The sequence below is a fragment of the Sorex fumeus genome, unplaced genomic scaffold (genome assembly GCF_029834395.1).
Source record: "Sorex fumeus unplaced genomic scaffold, SorFum_2.1 ptg000169l, whole genome shotgun sequence".
Lineage (NCBI taxonomy): Eukaryota > Metazoa > Chordata > Mammalia > Eulipotyphla > Soricidae > Sorex > Sorex fumeus.
Window position 1 is genome coordinate 10,421,834 of NW_026606226.1, and position 17,257 is coordinate 10,439,090.

At 59.1% G+C, this 17,257-nt stretch overlaps 1 protein-coding gene across 3 annotated transcripts in view; it reads right to left on the minus strand.

The window, feature by feature from the left end:
- KIRREL3 (kirre like nephrin family adhesion molecule 3) overlaps positions 1-17,257 on the minus strand; it is a 460,715-nt gene that overhangs the window by 23,368 nt on the left and 420,090 nt on the right. For all 3 annotated transcript variants that reach the window (XM_056107712.1, XM_056107711.1, XM_056107710.1), the window contains exons 5-6: positions 4,270-4,427; positions 647-797 (exon numbers count right to left, since the gene is read on the minus strand). In XM_056107712.1, the coding sequence (XP_055963687.1) occupies positions 647-797; positions 4,270-4,427 (309 nt within the window). The remainder of the gene's footprint in view (positions 1-646; positions 798-4,269; positions 4,428-17,257) is intronic.

Below are 17,257 nucleotides of genomic sequence, written 5' to 3' on the forward strand. Positions count from 1 at the left end.
TGGCGAGGGGGTGGGCGGGTGGGTGGGTGGGGCTTGGCTTAATTTCCAGGCCCAGGTGGGAACACTGAGGCATACAGAGATGACAGGACAGGAAGAGGAGGTTCCTCGAACTAGGAACAGGATGTGACTGAACCTCGCCCTGGACTGTCTCAGAAGCAGACTATGACCCAGCACAGCCCCCGGGGACCTCAGACTCTGTCCAACCTGGTGTTCCATGCTGACCTCTCCCAGGGACAGAGGTGGTGGCCAGGAAAGCCAGTGCCCACCCCCAGTCCGGCTTTCCCTGTGGGGGTCTTTCTGGTGGCTGACCCAGTGCAGGGCAGGACTCATCTCTGTCTGGCCTCTTCCCCAGGGCCGGGGACTGGTGGGGTGGGGCACCCAGGCTGGACCATCAGGGTCAGGGGTGACCAGGACATACACGGGGTGCCAGAGGGGACGCTGCTAGGAGTGGAAGCTGACTCGAAGAGGTATACCAAGCCCCTGCCCCGAGAGGTCTTTCCTGCATGTGCCACTCAGGACCTGTGCCCGCTGGTCCCCAAGCACAGAGCTCGGGGCTGCCCCTGGCTCAGTGGCCTCATCTCTGGCCGTGGGCAGGGCCCGAGGGGGCTGGTCCAGGCCTGCCCTCCCGGCGGGGGCTGCTACTCACGCTGGATGTCGATGGTGACCGAGGTCTCCTTCCCTCCGGGGATGGCCTTGTTGGTGGCGCGGCACACGATGGTCTGGCCGTTCTCCACGTCGCCGGGGGAGATGAAGAGGGTGCTCACGATGCTTTCCCGTTTGCCGTCTCGGAGGAGGGTCTGGGGGCGGGCGGGGAGAGACCCGTCACTCACTGGGGTGCCTGGGCTGGGGGGTATCCTGTGGGGGGGCTGGGACACCCAGAGGTGACCCTCGGCACACACTGTGAGGGTCTCCCCCCCCCCACCCTGCTCCCTGGCCAGCTCAGCGCTGAACTGCAGAAGGTAACGGGCAGAGAAGGGGGCCTGACCCCTGTGAACCTCAACCCGCAGAGACCAAAGCATGAACGAGCCCAGCTGGGCCCAGTGGAAACCAGCCCAATGCTCCCCGGAGACTATTCTTGTGTGAGTGTGTGTGTGTGTGTGTGTGTGTGTGTGTGTGTGTGTGTGTGTGTGAGTGATTGTATATGTGTGTTTGTGTGTGTGTGTTTGTAGATATGTCTGTGTGTGTTTGTATATGTGTATGTGTGTGTGTGTTTATATATGTGTGTTTGTGTATGTTTATGGTTTGCTGCAGGTTGACTTTGAGTTGACCTTGTGACCACTCACTATAGCACAGCGGCAGGGCATTTGCCTTGTGCGAAGCCGGCCTGGCAGAGCTGGGTTTGGTTCCTCTGCCCCTCTCCGAGAGCCCGGCAAGCTACCGAGAGTATCTCGCCCGCATGGCAAAGCCAACACAGTAACAACAAGTCTCACAATACAAACGTTACTGGGCCCACTCGAGCAAATCGATGAACAACGGGAGGACAGTGCTACAGTGCTACAGTGTTTATGTATGTGCTTGTGTGTGTGTTTGTATATGTGTGTGTATGTGTGTTTGTATATGTGTATGTGTGTGTGTGTGTGTGTGTGTGTATGTCTCTGTGTGTGTATGTGTCTTTCTGTAGGTAGCCCAGGTACTTTTCCAGGGCTAACAGGAGGTGTATTTGCAGCAAGGGATGCAGTTTGGGGCCAGAAGAAGGGCAGGGCTGGACACGGTGGTCATTATATGACTTTTGTGTGTCTGTGTAGGGACCACACCCTGCAGTGCTCAGCTTCTGAGCTTTGGCTCCTGGCTCTGCACACTCAGGAATTACTCCTGGCGGTGCTCAGGAGAACCCGATGAGATGCCAGGAATTGAACCCAGGTTGACCACATGCAAGGCAAGTGCCCTCCTGCGGTACTATTTCCCTGGCTGTTGTATGACTTTAGGAACCGTTTTAACTTTTCCAGCTGCTTCCTGAACCCCAGGGAGCTGTGATCCAGCCTCGGATGGCAGCCAGGACATCAACCTTGCTGATAAGTGATACCATAAGGGTCCCGGAGCTGGGACAAGCCCCCATGGGTCTCGTGGGCAACAAAGTCTGTAGGGGGCTAAAAGCATCCCCCAAATACCTGGTGCACCAGACCTGCAGAAGGTGACCTATTTGGAAAGTGGGCGTGTGAGGCCAGAGTGATAGCACAGTGGGTAGTGCATTTGCCTTGCACTTGGTCGACCTGGGTTCGATTCCCAGCATCCCATATGGTCCCCCAAGCATGGCCAGGAGTAATTCCTGAGCATCGCTGGATGTGACCAAAAAAAAAGAGAAGTTTTTTTGCCTTGGAAAGTGGGTGTGGCATGATGGATTAAGTGGCCGGGCAGGTCGAGTCTCTTCAACTGTCAGTCGGGCAGTTCCTGCGCCCCACACCCTTCAGCTGGACCCCCATGGACCTGGTTGTGTTGGGGGTTCTGCATGTAACCCTTCAGATGTCGTGGTGGCTGTGGGTATGTTTTGGGGGAGACAAGAGTTGGCCTATGATTTTCTTTTCTACCTAGGGCCGTGTTCAGTTGTGCTGGCGATGGCGCTGGGGGTTACTCTGGATGATGATCTACCTCTGAGCACGGGTCCACGGGGCTCCATGCTCGGGGTCACCAGAGCAACCCCTGGCAGTGCCTGGGAGGTCCAGCTGTGCCAGCGAGGGTGGCCCCGAAGTCCGCCTATGTCCCCCACAGAGCTGAGGGGGCTCAGGGAACGTCCCCATCCCCAGGGGGCTCTGCTTGGAGCAGTGTCCAGGTCACTGTGCTAGTGTCGGTGACATGCAGGTTTCCGGAGCGTCACCCTTTCTCCACTTGACCCAGCTTGGGGCTGCGCATCTGCCCCCTCTGTAAAAGAAAGGTTCCCACTTCCGACAGAGGTCGGGCAGGGGTGCCGAGGACCTGGGAACGGGCACTGGCCGGTGCCTCCTCTGTCTCCTTCCTCCCTGCTGCCTGGGCTGAGGGCTCCTTCCTGGGGTGTGGGGTGATACCTCCCTTGGAGGGCGGGGGACATCCCAGGAGATCACTGGCTGCTGGCCAGTGGGTCTCAGAGCCTCAGCACCCAGAGGAGAGGGGGCTGCTGGCGCTGGAGCCCCCAGGGCTCCTGCCTCTGCCTCTATAAATAGACAAGTGATGATAAGAACAATTTCCTGGATGAAAATAAGGCCCCGGGGCAGGGAGGAGGGAGGAGGAATGGGCGGGCTGCAGGGTGGTTCCCTCCCATCTGCCAGCGGGAACCTCTGTTGCCAGGGCTCCTGGATTGCTCAGCTCCGGGGGGCAGAGGCAGAGGGGAGGTGGGCTGTGGGGGCACCTGAACTCCTAATGAGGCCCTCGGCCTGCTCCCCCCACACTCCCCACCCCTGCTGCCCGCACCCAGGGGCCTAGGAACGATGATTGATGGCGTTCCCTGGGCTGGGACTGGGCTTTTCTGGTTGGAGTTATTTGTTCCACCTAATTAGGGAAATGAGGGGGTGTTCATTAGGTCTGGGAAATGCACCCCGGGTCCTGGCTTCCAGGGACCCCAGAGCCTGGTCCCCATGGGGCCTGCAGCAAGGCTGTGGAGTGTTGTTGGGCGGGAAGCTGGGCCGAGCCTGGGGGTGCAGGGGGGACCCCCACCCTCCCCACCATGCCCACTCAGCTTCCTGCCCCTTTTCTCCCTTCCCCTCCTTCCCTTCCCCTCCCCTCTCCTCCCCTCCTCTCCTCTCCCTGCTTCTTTCTCTTCTTTTCCTCCAGGCCTGACTCTGTGTTTATCATCTCACCTATGAAAGTGACCTTTGGGCCTCAGGTCCTTGAAGGTCCCAGCCAGGTGGAGATTCTGCTGGTGCCACCCAGTGCTGGGACCGAATCAGGGTCTCGTCCGTGTAGGGCACGTGAGTGGGGGGTTCCGTCTGCTGACTATGTCTCCTCCCTCCATTGAGCCCCTGTCTTGGGGCGTCCTGCCTCCTGTGGGCTCGGGGCGACTCTGTGTGTGTGTGTGTGTGTGTGTGTGTGTGTGTGTGTGTGAGCCTCTGTGAGTGGGTGGTCTCCCAACCCCCTGCATAGGCTCAGGCAGTGTGGCAGTGTGCAGGGGGAGACGGAGTCCCTCACCCCTTCGCTGGCCCCCAGGGCCTCAGAGAGGTGGGTGGCTGGGGATGGTGATGGGGACCCCCAGGAGGGAGGGAGGAGGGGTGGGGGTCCTCTGGAGTGCATGGACAGCAGGGGCGGGAGGTGTGGAGGTGCAGGCTCAGGTCGTGCACACGCCCACCCCGCCCCCGGCCTCACCTTGGAGTAGGTGGCCCCGTTGATGACTTCCCCCTTCCTCAGCCAGATGATGGAGGCGGCAGGCTTGGCGTTGTCAGCGTGGCAGGTGAGGTTGAGGGGGTCCCCCGCCCGCAGGCTGATCACGGGCCCCCCCAGGATGACGGGGTCGTCGGGCGGCACTGTGGGGAGAGCAGAGGGAGTCAGGCTGTGGCACCCCAGCTCTGCAGGGCCCAGGCGCCTCAGGGAGAGGCGGACGGACGGCGATTCTCTGCTGTGGGGACTTGTAGAACAAGGAGGGTAGCCAGGGCAGGGACGCCAGACAGACAGATACAGTAATCCCAGACAGACAGATAGACTGACACAGACACAGTAATCCCAGACAGACGCAGTAAACCTCGACAGACAGACAGACAGACAGACAGACACAGTAATCCCAGACAGACAGACTGACACAGACAAAGTAATCCTAGACAGGTGCAGTAAACCTCGACAGACAGACAGACACAGTAATCCCAGACAGAGAGACTGACACAGACACAGTAATCCCAGACAGGTGCAGTAAACCTCGACAGACAGACAGACACAGTAATCCCACACAGGTACGTGGGTGCAGGACTCAGCCTGGAGTCCTCAGTCCACCGGCGTGAGACTCCCCTGGCTCCTCCTCTTTCCCAGTCCTTCCCTGAACCACCCAGGCACCTCCGCCATCTGACTCGGTCCTCACCCTGCCACCTCCGCCGTCTGACTTGGTCTGTCCTTGTCCTAACACCTCTGCTGTCTGATCAGTCCTCACCCCATTGTTTGAGGGGGACAAGGATGAGTACCCCACTCCCCAGTCTGGCAGCCAGAGCTCTGCAGGACAGGACAGCCAGTGGGGTGGGCCCGTGTTCCCTCCGCTCTTCCTCTGCGGGACCCCCACCCAGCACCAGGAGTCTGTCCTGCTGCCCCTTCAGTGCCCTTCCTGATAGGGCCATCTCCTGGGGCACCTGGTGTGGTGTGTCCCCCCAGCGCCCAGAGGGTCCCCCAGCACCTGGAGTGTCCCCTATAGCACCCAGCACAGGACTTGGGCCTGCAGGTGCTCCAGGAGGTCACGGGGACACCCCTCACGTTCTCAGCTGTCCCCCATGGGGAGGGGGTGTCTTCCCTCCTGGAAGAATCACTGGGAGATGGGGGTCTCCCATGGGGGCAGGGCTGCCCAGCAGGGGCTCACGGGACACCCCAGCCCGTCTCTGCCCTGCCCGGAGGACGCCTGGCTCAGCCCCATCTCCATCTCCTAGGGAAGCCCACCCCACAATCCCCAGCTCCACCCGCCCCCAGTCCTGTCCCCCTTCCCCCCAGTAGCCATTTCCGCCCTTCCTGCCCATTCCGGCTTTGGAGCCCGGGAGGTGCTGGCACCTGCAGAGGGTGGGCTGGGCGGGGACGCTCCTCCTCCAGGCAGCCTGCACCCCGTCATTAGAGCCCCCTGGAGAGCTTGCAGGAGGCTGATGACAGCTTTGGGGGGTGGTGCTGCTGCTGAGGGGGGCGTTGTGGGTGTGTGCAAGGGGCCGCCCCTTCCTGCAGGGAGGTGTTGGAGGGGCTCCTGCTCCCGCCCCGGGGGTGGCTGCTCTTAGCCCACTTGGAGTCTGGGCGAGGCCCCTGGCGAGCCTGCAGAAGGCCAGGAAAGTGGCCAAGAGCCGCCAAGCACCACTGGGGAGCAGTGGATAGGCCCGGCCAGTGTCCCCCGTGAGGAGCGGAGGGGAAAGTGGTGTTGGGGAAGGGCCCCGCCCTGGAGGGCAGAGGGCCAGTGCAGGCCCCTTCACTTCACGACAGGCTTCTGGAACATTCTCTCGAGCCTGGGTGCTGGTTGGGGCTGACACAGTGGCTCTCACCACTGGGTGCATACCAGAGGCACCTGGGGGGTGTGTGTGTCCAGACTGCTGTGGCACCCCAGGGCACCACCCCCCTGCTCCGGAGGGGAAGCCCTAGTGTCAGGGGAAGCCCTAGTGTCGGGTGTCCCCCTCCCCCGCCCCCATGAGGATTCCAAGGCCGAGAGCCCACCCTCTCGGGGGCTCTAGGGGGCTCTGAAACTCTGTGGTCACAGCTGGGAGACTTGGGGGTCCTTCCAAGGCCCTGCCTTGGGCTGCGGGGTGGTGTTTTGAAAGCGTGGATTAGGGGGAGCTCAGAGGAGGGGAGGGGGGTGCGGACGCCACAGAATAGGCCCTGATTACATCTCCCCAAATGAGCGGTTATCATACCGGCTATTCAGGCGGCTCTGCATTATTGATCAGCCTTCGCCTGGTTGCTCGCCAGCTGGGGAGGAGGGGCTGGGGGCGGGTGGGAGGGGAGGGGCTGTTTGGGGGGCCCAGCAGGCTGAATAGAAATCAGCAGTCACTCCTGGCAGCTGGATCTGGGACGGAAGGGGGGACACTCATCACCTCTCCATTCAGTCTGGGGCCCGGAGCTGGGGGCCCGGAGGGGAGCGAGACGGGAGACGCCGCGTGCTCAGGAGATGCATTATTCATCCCGAACGCTCGCAGGATCCGCCGTTATTATCCCGAGCCACTCTGGAGCTTGGGCTCCTAATTTTTAATCACAGGGAAGGTGGGCGCCAGCCTTTTGTGATTAATCCGGAGATAAAAATAGTTGGCTGTTTGGTGGGGCTTGTTGTCGGTCGGGGGAAATGCGTTAACCATTGGGTGCCCGAGTCCTGCGGGACACCGTGGGAATGGCAGCGATGGGGACCCCTGAGTGGGAAGTGGGGGTGGGGGCGGGGTCCTGCCTGAAACAGGGACTCGTGGGAAGGGCCTGGCGGGTAAGGACGCAGCTTTTGTGGGCCAGGCCTGTCCCTGCAGGGCCTCCTTCCCGGCCCAGAGAACTGTTTGAGCACGAGAAGACTCAGGCCCAGACCAGGAACCCTGTCCACTGTCCCCCCAGGGCCCTTGGAGCTCACAGGGCTTAGTGGGCGGGACCCCAGCTTCCCTGCACGGGCAGCAGGCTTGTTGGCCTCAGGGCTTTTGCTGACACAGGGGGGTCAATTCTCTGGGTGCCAGACCACAGGCAGTCTGTGGGGCTACCCCAAAGTCCACTGGGTGACAGGTGGGTGCCCGAAGATGCCATAGATGCTCCCATGGTGGACACAGGCCACAGCTGGACCCCTGTGGTCCGATGGTGGCGGGTGGGATAGACTCTTCCTCTTCTGCTTCACTTTTGATTCTTCTGAGCCACTCCTGGTGGTGCTCAGAGCTTACTCTTGGCTCTGTGCTCCTGGTGGGCTCGGGGGACCCTCTGGGGTGCTGGGCATCGAACCTGGGTCAGCTGCGGGCAAAGTGAGTGTTCTTCCTGCTGTGCTATCTCCTAACCCCGTCTCCTGGGTCACTCGCACTAGCCTGCAAGACTCAGCTAAGCGTCTGGCTAGTCCATGAGGCCTTTCTGGAATCTTCCAGTTGTACGCGGTGACTTTTGTCTCTGTCCTGGAGTGGCCAGGCTTCCTCTGTCTCAGTGTCTCACCTGGTCTCAGGGGAGATCTTTGTGCTGGGGTCGTCTCATCTGCAGTCTCCCTGTACTGGCCTGGCACCCGTAGGTCACTTGGTTCCCCTCTGGTGTAGGCCACGTGCTGTTTGCTGATCTAAACCTGACTTTTTCTTTGCTTTCTTTTTTGGGTCACACCCAGCGATGCACAGGGGTTACTCCTGGCTCATGAACTCAGGAATTACTTCTGGCGGTGCTCAGGGGACCATGTGGGATGCTGGGAATCGAACCCGGTTGGCCACGTACGTGCAAGGCAAACGCCCTACCCGCTGTGCTATCCCTCCAGCCCCCAAACCTGGCTTGAGTCCATTTCTTTCCAAACTGATGGGCTGCCGGCAGACCACAGAATCTGACAACCTAAGTCCTCTTATGGGGAGGTGAGATAATAAAGATTCCCGCAGGGCTATTGTTATTGCCTTCATGATAAGAGGCAATGGGGAACCCTTAGAAAGGGACCATGCAAATATTGCTTAATAGGTCCAGAACTCCAGGCTCGCAGGAGCTGTCCACGAGACACTGTGCCAGAAGCCTCTTGTTTGGGTCTCCCTGTCCCAGGAAACAGCCACTCGCAGGATCTCAGTGAATGCTAGACCGGGAGGCTCAGAGAGAGAACAGCGCTGGGTTAAGATCCCACAGCGAGACACAGGAAAGCCAGAATTGGGACTCACTTTGAGTCCCAGCTTTTTGGTAGTGGTTGGGCCACACCCAGCAGTGCTCAGGGTCTACTCTTGACCCTGAGTGGCTCAGAAGTGGCCCCTGGGGGTGCTCAGGGGAGAGGTGTGTGACAGCCGGGAATTTGAAGAGGGGTTGGTTGCAGGCAAGGCCAGTGCCCTGACCCGTTTCCTTTCCAGCCGCAGCCCCTGTAAATGCTGAGGCCCAAGTCTGAGCACTCACAGGGCTGTCCCTGCCCTTCCCGTCAGCCCTCCTGGTTGGAGCCCTCCCCCTCCTGGCTTCTCCGGGCCTGCCAGAACACATTCTGCACACACCAGGGGCCAGCCTAATTTCACGGGATGCCAGGAAGCATGGCCTGATTCCTCGCTGGTGCCCGAGAGACGTCTGTGAAGGGAGCGGACCAGTGATTTCAGCCATTCTGAGTCGCCGGCTGCACTCTGCCCAGAGCCGCCCACAGCCCCCTTGTGCAGACTGCCTCACTGATCCGGCTGCCAGGGTTCGAGCCGGGGGCTCTCACACACAGGCTGCCCCCAGCCTTTGGGATGATCCGCTCGGCTGCTCTCATCACGGCTCAAATTCTTCCTATGGCTAGAAGTGAAGGCACCCACAACTGGCGATGCCAAGGGGGCACAGCCCAGGGGCTCCTCTAGAGAGCTGAGATTAGGGCTGGAGATGGGGCTCGAACGCAGGCGGAAAGAAGGTTCCGGACCTCAGCTCCGCGCGCTCCCATCACTGCCAACTGAACGGCAGCCAGGCTGGTCCCCCTGGGGAGGAAACCAACCAACCACCATGAAAACCAAATCTGGGTCTTGGTCCTGCTTCTGTGCACTTATTTGAAGGGTCAGGGTCAGCACCCCTAAGAGAGATCTGCGGCAGGGCGGGAAGGCCCCCAATTCCCTCCCGGTGGCCTGCGGACCCCCAGCATCACAGGGACTGAGAAGCCCCACCCCCACCCCCACTCTCCCACCCCCCACCGCCTTCTGAACTTCACAGGCCACAAAAACGAACAAACGAAAGCTCTTCAACCTCCAGTGCTTGCCTGATGGGCATCACCTCCCTGTAAAGGCGGCATTTTGGGTCCATGGGCTCCCAAGGTGGGGGCGAAGGGGAGATTTGCCCTGCAGGGCAGGTGCAGCTGGGAAAGGGCAGGAGTCAGGACTCTGGACTCCAGAACACACTGGCCAGTTTCTGCTAAAGGTAAAATTCCATGGGCTGGCAGAGGGCCTTGGCCGGAGAAGTTGTGCCGAGTGCTGCCCTCTGCTGGGCCTGGAGGGGCACTGCAGACAGACCCTGAGCTTTGGTCCCTGAGCACAAGTCGTCTGGAAGGTGCTATCTGGGGGTGCCGGGTGCCCTGGGAACCTACCAGGAACCCCGAAACTTGCGAGGGAGTGAAGGAAGGCTGTGGCTGGAAGGAACCTAAGTGGCATGTTAGGAAAAGGGAGGAATGTCCCACGTGTGCAGAGGAAGCGGGAAGAGTCATGCGTGTACGTGCTTGAGAGCAGGTGATCGAGGGGGGGGGGGGGGGGGGGGGAGCCCTGTGGCCTCAGGGACTGTAGCTTCCGCCTCCCGGCAGCCAGGCCCTGTCAGCAAGTCCACGCCCGAGATTCTGGAGCTGGCTGGGGCAGAGGCCCGCACTCAGCCCTGCGTTTGGATTTAGGGATCCCGGTGAGGGTCTGTCAAGTCTCTGCTCTCAGCTCCGCAGAGCAGAGTGGAGGCCTGAGAGGCTGGCCACAGCACCAGCATGTGTGGGTGATGGCCACACCTGGCAGCCCCCACATGCAGGTGCTGGATGAAGGTGCCCGCAGGAACTGGACACACTTTTTTTTGAGGGGGGAGGTTGGTCTCCACCTGGAGATATTCAGGATCCCTCTTGGCGCTGAGCTTGAGGGACCAAACCTGGGCCTCCTGCATACAGAACACGTGCTCTGCCCACTGAGCTCTCTCTCTGGCCCCCGACATGCACTCTGAAACCCTAATCACGGGCATGGGACATTCTGTTGGCGGAAGCTACCAGGCCAGAGAGGCCGCACAGAGAGACTGCACAGAGACAGGGAGAGAGGCGCAGAGAACCCCAGTCCTCAGCACTGCCCCAGACTTCCCTGTAGAATAGAGGGGACACGGAGGTGACTGTGGCTCCTCCTGCCCCCGAGGGCGAAGGCCCACCCAAGCCTGGAGCAGCCAGCAAGCTGGGTCTAACTTCCTGGAAGCAGAAAGGATGAGTGCTCAGGAATAATGACTGTTGTTTTAAGCTCCTGGGCGTGCGGGTGATTTGTCATACAGCAAGAGACAACCAGAACAGACTTTGCAGAAATGGCCAAGAACATCGTAGGACCCCGTGCTGGCTCTTTGTTGTGGGGTTGGGGGGTTCCCACTTGGGGAAGCACTGCTTGGGGGGGCCTGAGTGCTCAATGCTTAGGGGGTCACTCCTGGCAACACTTGGCTAACAGGGCTGGACAGTTCAATGCTGGCAACCACCAGGGTCACACCTCGTGGTGGTAGAAAGGTGGGGATGTGGGGCCAGGGATCAAACTCTCGGGCCTCCTGCATCCATCAATAATGTGCTCCAGCCTTTGGCGCCGTCTCCCCAACCCTGAATGCAGCGCAAGTGGAATGGTGGAACACCAGGTGAGTAAGTGGGTCACTTTAAATCTCGCCCATGGAATAATCAAAATAGATAACGGGATGGCTGGGGTGGGTTATGGTGCTAATGAAAGGAGGCCCCCAGACCCACTTTCTCTCTCAACATGCTCTTGACGTGCTCTTGGCTCTGTCTCTCTCTTCCTGCTCTCCTCGAAGGTGCCCAGATGGACCACAGGACCAGGGAGGGCTGGTGCGCCCAGATGGGAGCCCGAGAAAGCAGACTGCAGGGGCCTGGACCGGGCAGAGCCAGGCGAGCTCCGGTGCCCAGGCGGTGACAGGCATGAGCACAGGCGTCTCACCCACAAACACAGGACCGTGGCCGGACACTAGGAAAGCCGAGACAGGACGCCAGGAGCCACTGAGGTGCATCGCCCAGAGGTACTGAGACCCAGAGACAGCTGCAGAGCGCAGGGCCCTCGCCCACACGCACACACCATGGCCGGCGACCGAGGAATGCTGAAACGGCAGGTGACCTTGGAGGCCCAACGACAAGACTTTGGGAATCATACGGCACTGTGAGACAGAGTGAGTGACGTCGAAGATGGTTTAAGGCGAGGCCTGGATGCTCGGGAGAGACCTAGACCCACCTCCTTAAAACGTGCACTAAACTCTGACTTCGTAACCTCCCAAGTTTGGGATGCAAAACTTTCACACAATTCTCAAGAACCCACCAGCGCAACCCACTTTTGTGCTAACACTGTCACTGTCCTCCTGTTCATCGATTTGCTCGAGCGGGCCCAGTAACGTCTCCATTGTGACACTTATTACTGTGTTTGGCATATCGAATACGTCACGGGTAGCTTGCCAGGCTTTGCTGTGTGGGTGAGATACTCTCGGTAGCAGGTTTTGATATTTTTTTCTTTTTTTTTGGAGCCGAGGATCAAACTCAGGGTCTCATGCAGACACGGAGAGGGTTCTACCATGGAACTGCACTCCCGGCCATGCAGATACTCAGAACTCACTTTGCTTTTTTTTTTCTTTTTTCTTTTTTTTGGGTCACACCTGCTGATGCACACAGGAGTCACTCCTGGCTCACACACTCAGGAATTACTACTGGTGGTGTTCGGGGGACCATATGGGATGCTGGGAATCAAACCCGGGTTGGCCGCGTGCAAGCAAACGCCCAGTCCACTGTGCTATATCGCTCCAGCCCCTCAGAACTCACTTTGTAGATGAAGAAACTGAGGGTCGGAGGGGCTTTGTGCCTGGACGAGGCCACGCTGAGCGAGAGTGTAGCACTCTGGCCCTCAGACGAGCCAGTGACTGAGCTGTGCCCAGGGGCTCCGGCTGGCCGCTCTCCACACTTCACACGTTCCATTCATTCTCCCACTCTCGGGGACCCGGGGGAGGGCCGAGAGAGCAGGGGCAGAGTCGGGGCCACCCTCGGCCACCATCGCCCGGGTTGGAGGCCGCCAGCTGGGCGCCTGCTACTCCCCACCGGGCCGTGATGTCACCGATGGAGGTCGCACCGGGGGAGAAAGTGCGTTTCCGCCCTCGGCGTTTCCCCCTCATTAATCTGAGTCTAATTGGATCACAACATTCCCGGTAAACAGCAGCCTCTCCCCCAACCCGCGATTGTGCGCCTAATCAGTCCGTGTTATCAGGGAAGCCGCATGCTAATTGTCGCCGGGCCTTGCTGCATGCCAGGTAAGGAGACAGCCAGAGATAATTATAATCAGATCTAATTAGTAATTATAACGGATCCCGACTAGAAATTGTTTTCAGTTAAATATTCCCCGAGAGGTGCTAATAGTCTCGGGGCCTGCAGAGACCCAGAAGCCCAGGGAGAGGGGCCGTTTCCCACCTTCGCTTCCACCCTCTGGCCCTGCCCTGGTGGGCTCATGGTGGGAGGCGGAGGTGGATAAGCATCTGGGACCCCTGGCTCCTGGGGGGAGGCGACACCCACCTCCCCACCTCTGAGTTCCAGCCACCCCAGGGCACCCGCATCACCCACAGCAAGGCGGCTTGGCTTCCCGAGCATGGAAGTTTCTGGATTAGCCCAGCGGCGGAGGGATCCAGGCTGAAGTTAAAGGGAGAAACGCAGGGCCTGGGACCCTGGTTCGCTTGGAGTGGGCCGTGGGGTCATCAGCACTTTGCTGCACCCCGTCCCGCAGTCCTGGTCCCGCCTCTTTCTCCTTGGGTCTCAGCAAGACCCCTGCAGGCTCTGGGTGTCTTACCCTGTTGAGCAGGGTTCACTGACCCTGCGCCTTTGCTGTCCTCAGAGCCAGGCCCCAGGCCGAGTGAGGCTCAGTGGCCAGGTCTGCGCCTCAGGGGCACGAGGTTCCACTCCCGGTGCCCAGCTTGGCCAACACATTGACCAGAGGACAGCGGGCCCAGTGCCGTCCCCCACGCTCCCCGGCTCTCTTCCTGGAGCCTTCAGAGGTGTGTGTGGGGTTTCCTCAAACACCTAAAGTGACCTCCACCCTCCCACCCACCCCCTGCTCGCTGGCAACTAAGTTCTAACTCCTCTGAGCCCCCAGGGCGCCCCGACTTGCTTTCCCCCCTTCACCTCGGCCTTCTTCGTTAGTAGGATTTCTTTTGTATTTGTTTCCTGGCCACATCTGGTTCTGGTGCTCAGGGGCGATGCTTGGCAGTGCTCAGGGACCCTGCGTGGTGCGGGGATTTGAACCACAGTCACGGCCGCAGCTCGTGCAGAGCAAGACCCTTCACCCCTGCACCGTCTCTCTGCTCCAAGAGGATGGATTGCCCCTTCTTTCCTTTCTAGAACTGAGAGCCTGCCTGTTCCCCAGGGAGATCATTCTCTCTCTCTCTCTCTCTCTCTCTCTCTCTCTCTCTCTCTCTCTCTCTGTCTGTTTCTATTTTTGTTTTGTTTGTTTTTTGGGTCACTCGGGCTGGAGTGATAGCACAGTGGTAGGGCATTTGCCTTGCACGCTGCCAACATGGCCGACCCAAGTTCGATTCCTCCACCCCTCTCGGAGAGCCCGGCAAGCTACCGAGAGTATCTCGCCCACAGGCGAGAGCCTGGCAAGCTCCCCGTGACATATTCGATATGCCAAACACAGTAACAACAAAGTCTCCAGTGGAGACGTTACTGGGCCCGCTCGAGCAAATCGATGATCAACGGGAGGGCCTTTTTTGGGTCACACTCGGCGATGCTCAGGGGTTACTCCTGGCTCATGCACTCAGCAATCACTCCTGGCAGTGCTCAGGGGACCATATGGGATGCTGGGAATCAAACCCAGGTCGGCCGCATGCAAGGCAAACGCCCTACCCGCTGTGCTATCGGTCCAGTTCCTCTGTCTGTCTGTTTCTTTGTTTCTCTATCCTGTGTCTCTGTCTCTGTTTCTCTCTCTCTCTCTCTGTCTCTCTGTCTCGGTCTCTCTCTGTCTCTCTTCCTCACACCTGGTGGTGCTCAGGGAACGGCACGGTGCTGGGGATTGGACCCCGGGCTCCTGAAAGCAAGGCGGGTGCATCTTCTGAATCATCTCAGAAGGGTTCCTAGAACTCAGAGTTGTGGATAACCCCCCACCTCCAGAGTCTTCAATTTCAGATGAAGAGGCCCCCCCACCCCAAGATGATCCAGGTGCTAAGGGGATGCGTCTGTTGGTCCCTGGCTGACAGCAGCCCGCTCCACTTGCCATCGTGGGTTTAGGGATCTTCCCCTGAATCTGGCTGTCCCCTGCCCACTTCTGGCTGGCCCCACATGGACATGGCTCTGAGCCCTCCTAACGGGACCCGGGAATTACTAGGGCAGAGACTTGGGGACCTGCTGGAAAGGTGGTTCCGGGGTTGAACCCACTTCAGCTGCGTGCAAGGCAAGTGCCCGAGCCCCTTGCTGGACACCCTGGACAAAGCAGTGCAGGGTGGGCCCGGGGTCCCCTCCCCTTCCCCAGCCTTCTCAGAACCCTTCCTGCTAAGATGAGCCCTTCAAACCCTCTCCGCCACCCCCCCCCACCCCAGCCCCGCTGATGCTGGTGTCTAGTCAATAAATAAGTGGGAAATAAAGGATTTGCGAGAAAATTGAATGCAGTCTAAAGGTAAATTGTGGGCTTACAGCCTCTCAGAGATAGGCGGGGACTCTGCGATGCCTCCCGGCTTGACTCCGTCCCCTTCTGGAAGCCGGGCGGCTCTGCTCTCTGATTTGCATCTGTGAAAGGTAATCTTGGAAACTGATTTCCCTCGCTTGCTTTCCTGCGGCGCGTGGAGAAGGCACCCAGGCTCTCGCATTCCAGTAATAACCTCAACATGGCATCTACCTTTGCCTTAATTATTTTTCTGTCTTGCCGATGGAGCCCGTTTAATAAGATTTATAGGTGGCGGGGAGGTGGGGGTGAGCTGGTGTTCAGCCCAGATAATGGGCCGGGCAGACGCCTCCCCCCGGCCCCTCCTTGGGCATCACTGGGATGAAAACCTGGACTAAAAGCTTTGCAGCACTTAAGTAATAATAATGTCAACATTTCACCTGCCTCCCCCTTAATGACTTTTCTCCCTCACTTGAACCACCTGAACCTGTTTTGATAAGATTCCCGCACAGATAAACAGTATGGCCTCTCGCTCCTGTGGTCCGTCTGGGCGGGATGCGGGAAGGGGAGCTGCGGTGGGGGTGGGGGGTGGGCAGTGGGGGTGGTGTGCTGGGTACAGTGTGCTGTGTGTTGCGTGTGTATGGTGCAGGGCTGTGTGATGGTGTGTTAAGTGCTATGGTGCGATGTGTATTGCGGTGCGGTGTGGTGTGTGTCTTGTGGGGTGGTGTGTGATGGTGCATTTAGTGTGCATGGTGTGTAGTATGCAGTGTACACACAGAAGCTTTCCCTGGTTCTTCCTGGGCGGTTCTGCAGCCCCGTGGACCAGAGTGGAGGGGAAGGAGGGAGGTGATGGAGACAGCAGCAGGGCACCCAGAGGCCCCAGGGGGGCCACCTCGCCAGGAGACCGTGGGCGCAGTGGAGGGTGAGCTCTGTCCACCTGTGCCATCCTCAGGCTCCCAGGCAGGGCTGAGGTTGCCACTGGGCAGGACGGGCGCCATCATGGTGCCTTGGGCAGTTGGGGTCTTGCTGCCAGTATGCCAGGAGGTCTGGTGCAGCGATTCTTCATTGGAGGCCATGTGGGACCCCAGGATACTCCAAGGGTGAAAACTGCATCAGCGGGGGGCTGCAGCGTGAGACTAGGGGGTCAGCCGAAGGAGACAAGGTGGGAAGGGGGCCATGGTGGGGAAAAGGTGGAGAAACACCGGCCTGGAGAATTGTCCCCACCCTCCAGCCACGGCTCCTGGGACAGAGGCTGGACTGCGTCATTCTCAAACTGTCAGAGGCTCGTGGAACTGCCCCTTTGAGAATGGGCAACATCTTCCCAGAAAGTGCACGGCTGCCACCAGAAGTTTGCATGAAACTTGACATAAAGCCCCCAAGCCCAAAGTCTAGGCCTCATCTGCCACTGATCTCTTCTCCCAGGGCCCCCCGCCCACCACGGACTGCCCCACCTTTCACCCGAATCGTGACAGGAGCCCCTAAGTGCTCCCCCACTCCCGCCCCATCCTCCCAGTCTGCCCCCAGTGAAGCAGGCAGCTGACCCTCCAACAAGGGAAGTCAGACCCCTCACACCTCATTCGGAACCTTTCAGCGATGGTTTTGCCACTCCCAAGAAGGGTTTTGCTTAAGATTCGCAGCCAAACCCTTTCTCTCTTCCAGTCTTTGTTCAGAAACCACCTTCAAACAGAAAAGGCCTGAACAGCTACAGTGAGGCAGGAACTGGATGCAGAGTGAGAAATCTCTCCATCAGAAAACCTCAGGTTCAGATGCTTGCACTGGGGAGTTTGTCCACTCTGAAAAGGGGAAACAGTATCAGTCCTCAATATCTTCTTCCAGAAAGTAGGAGAATGTTCCAGTTCACTGCACAAGATGGTATTACTGTGTTGATAAAGGCAGACAAAGTTTCTACAAAAATAGGGCAACCACTCGGGATGGGAGATGTGAGCTGAAGGTAGTCTATAGACTAAATGATGGCCACTCAATACCTATGTTGCAAACCACAACACCCAAAAGGAGAGAGAGAGAGCAAAAGGGAATGCCCTGCCACAGAGGCGGGGTGGGGTGGGGGGATGGGGTGGGGGTGATGGGAGGGATACTGGGACCATTGGTGGTGGAGAATGGGCACTGGTGGAGGGATGGGTACGCGATCATTGTATGACTGAAACGCAAGCACGAAAGTTTATAAGTCTGTAACTACCTCATGGTGA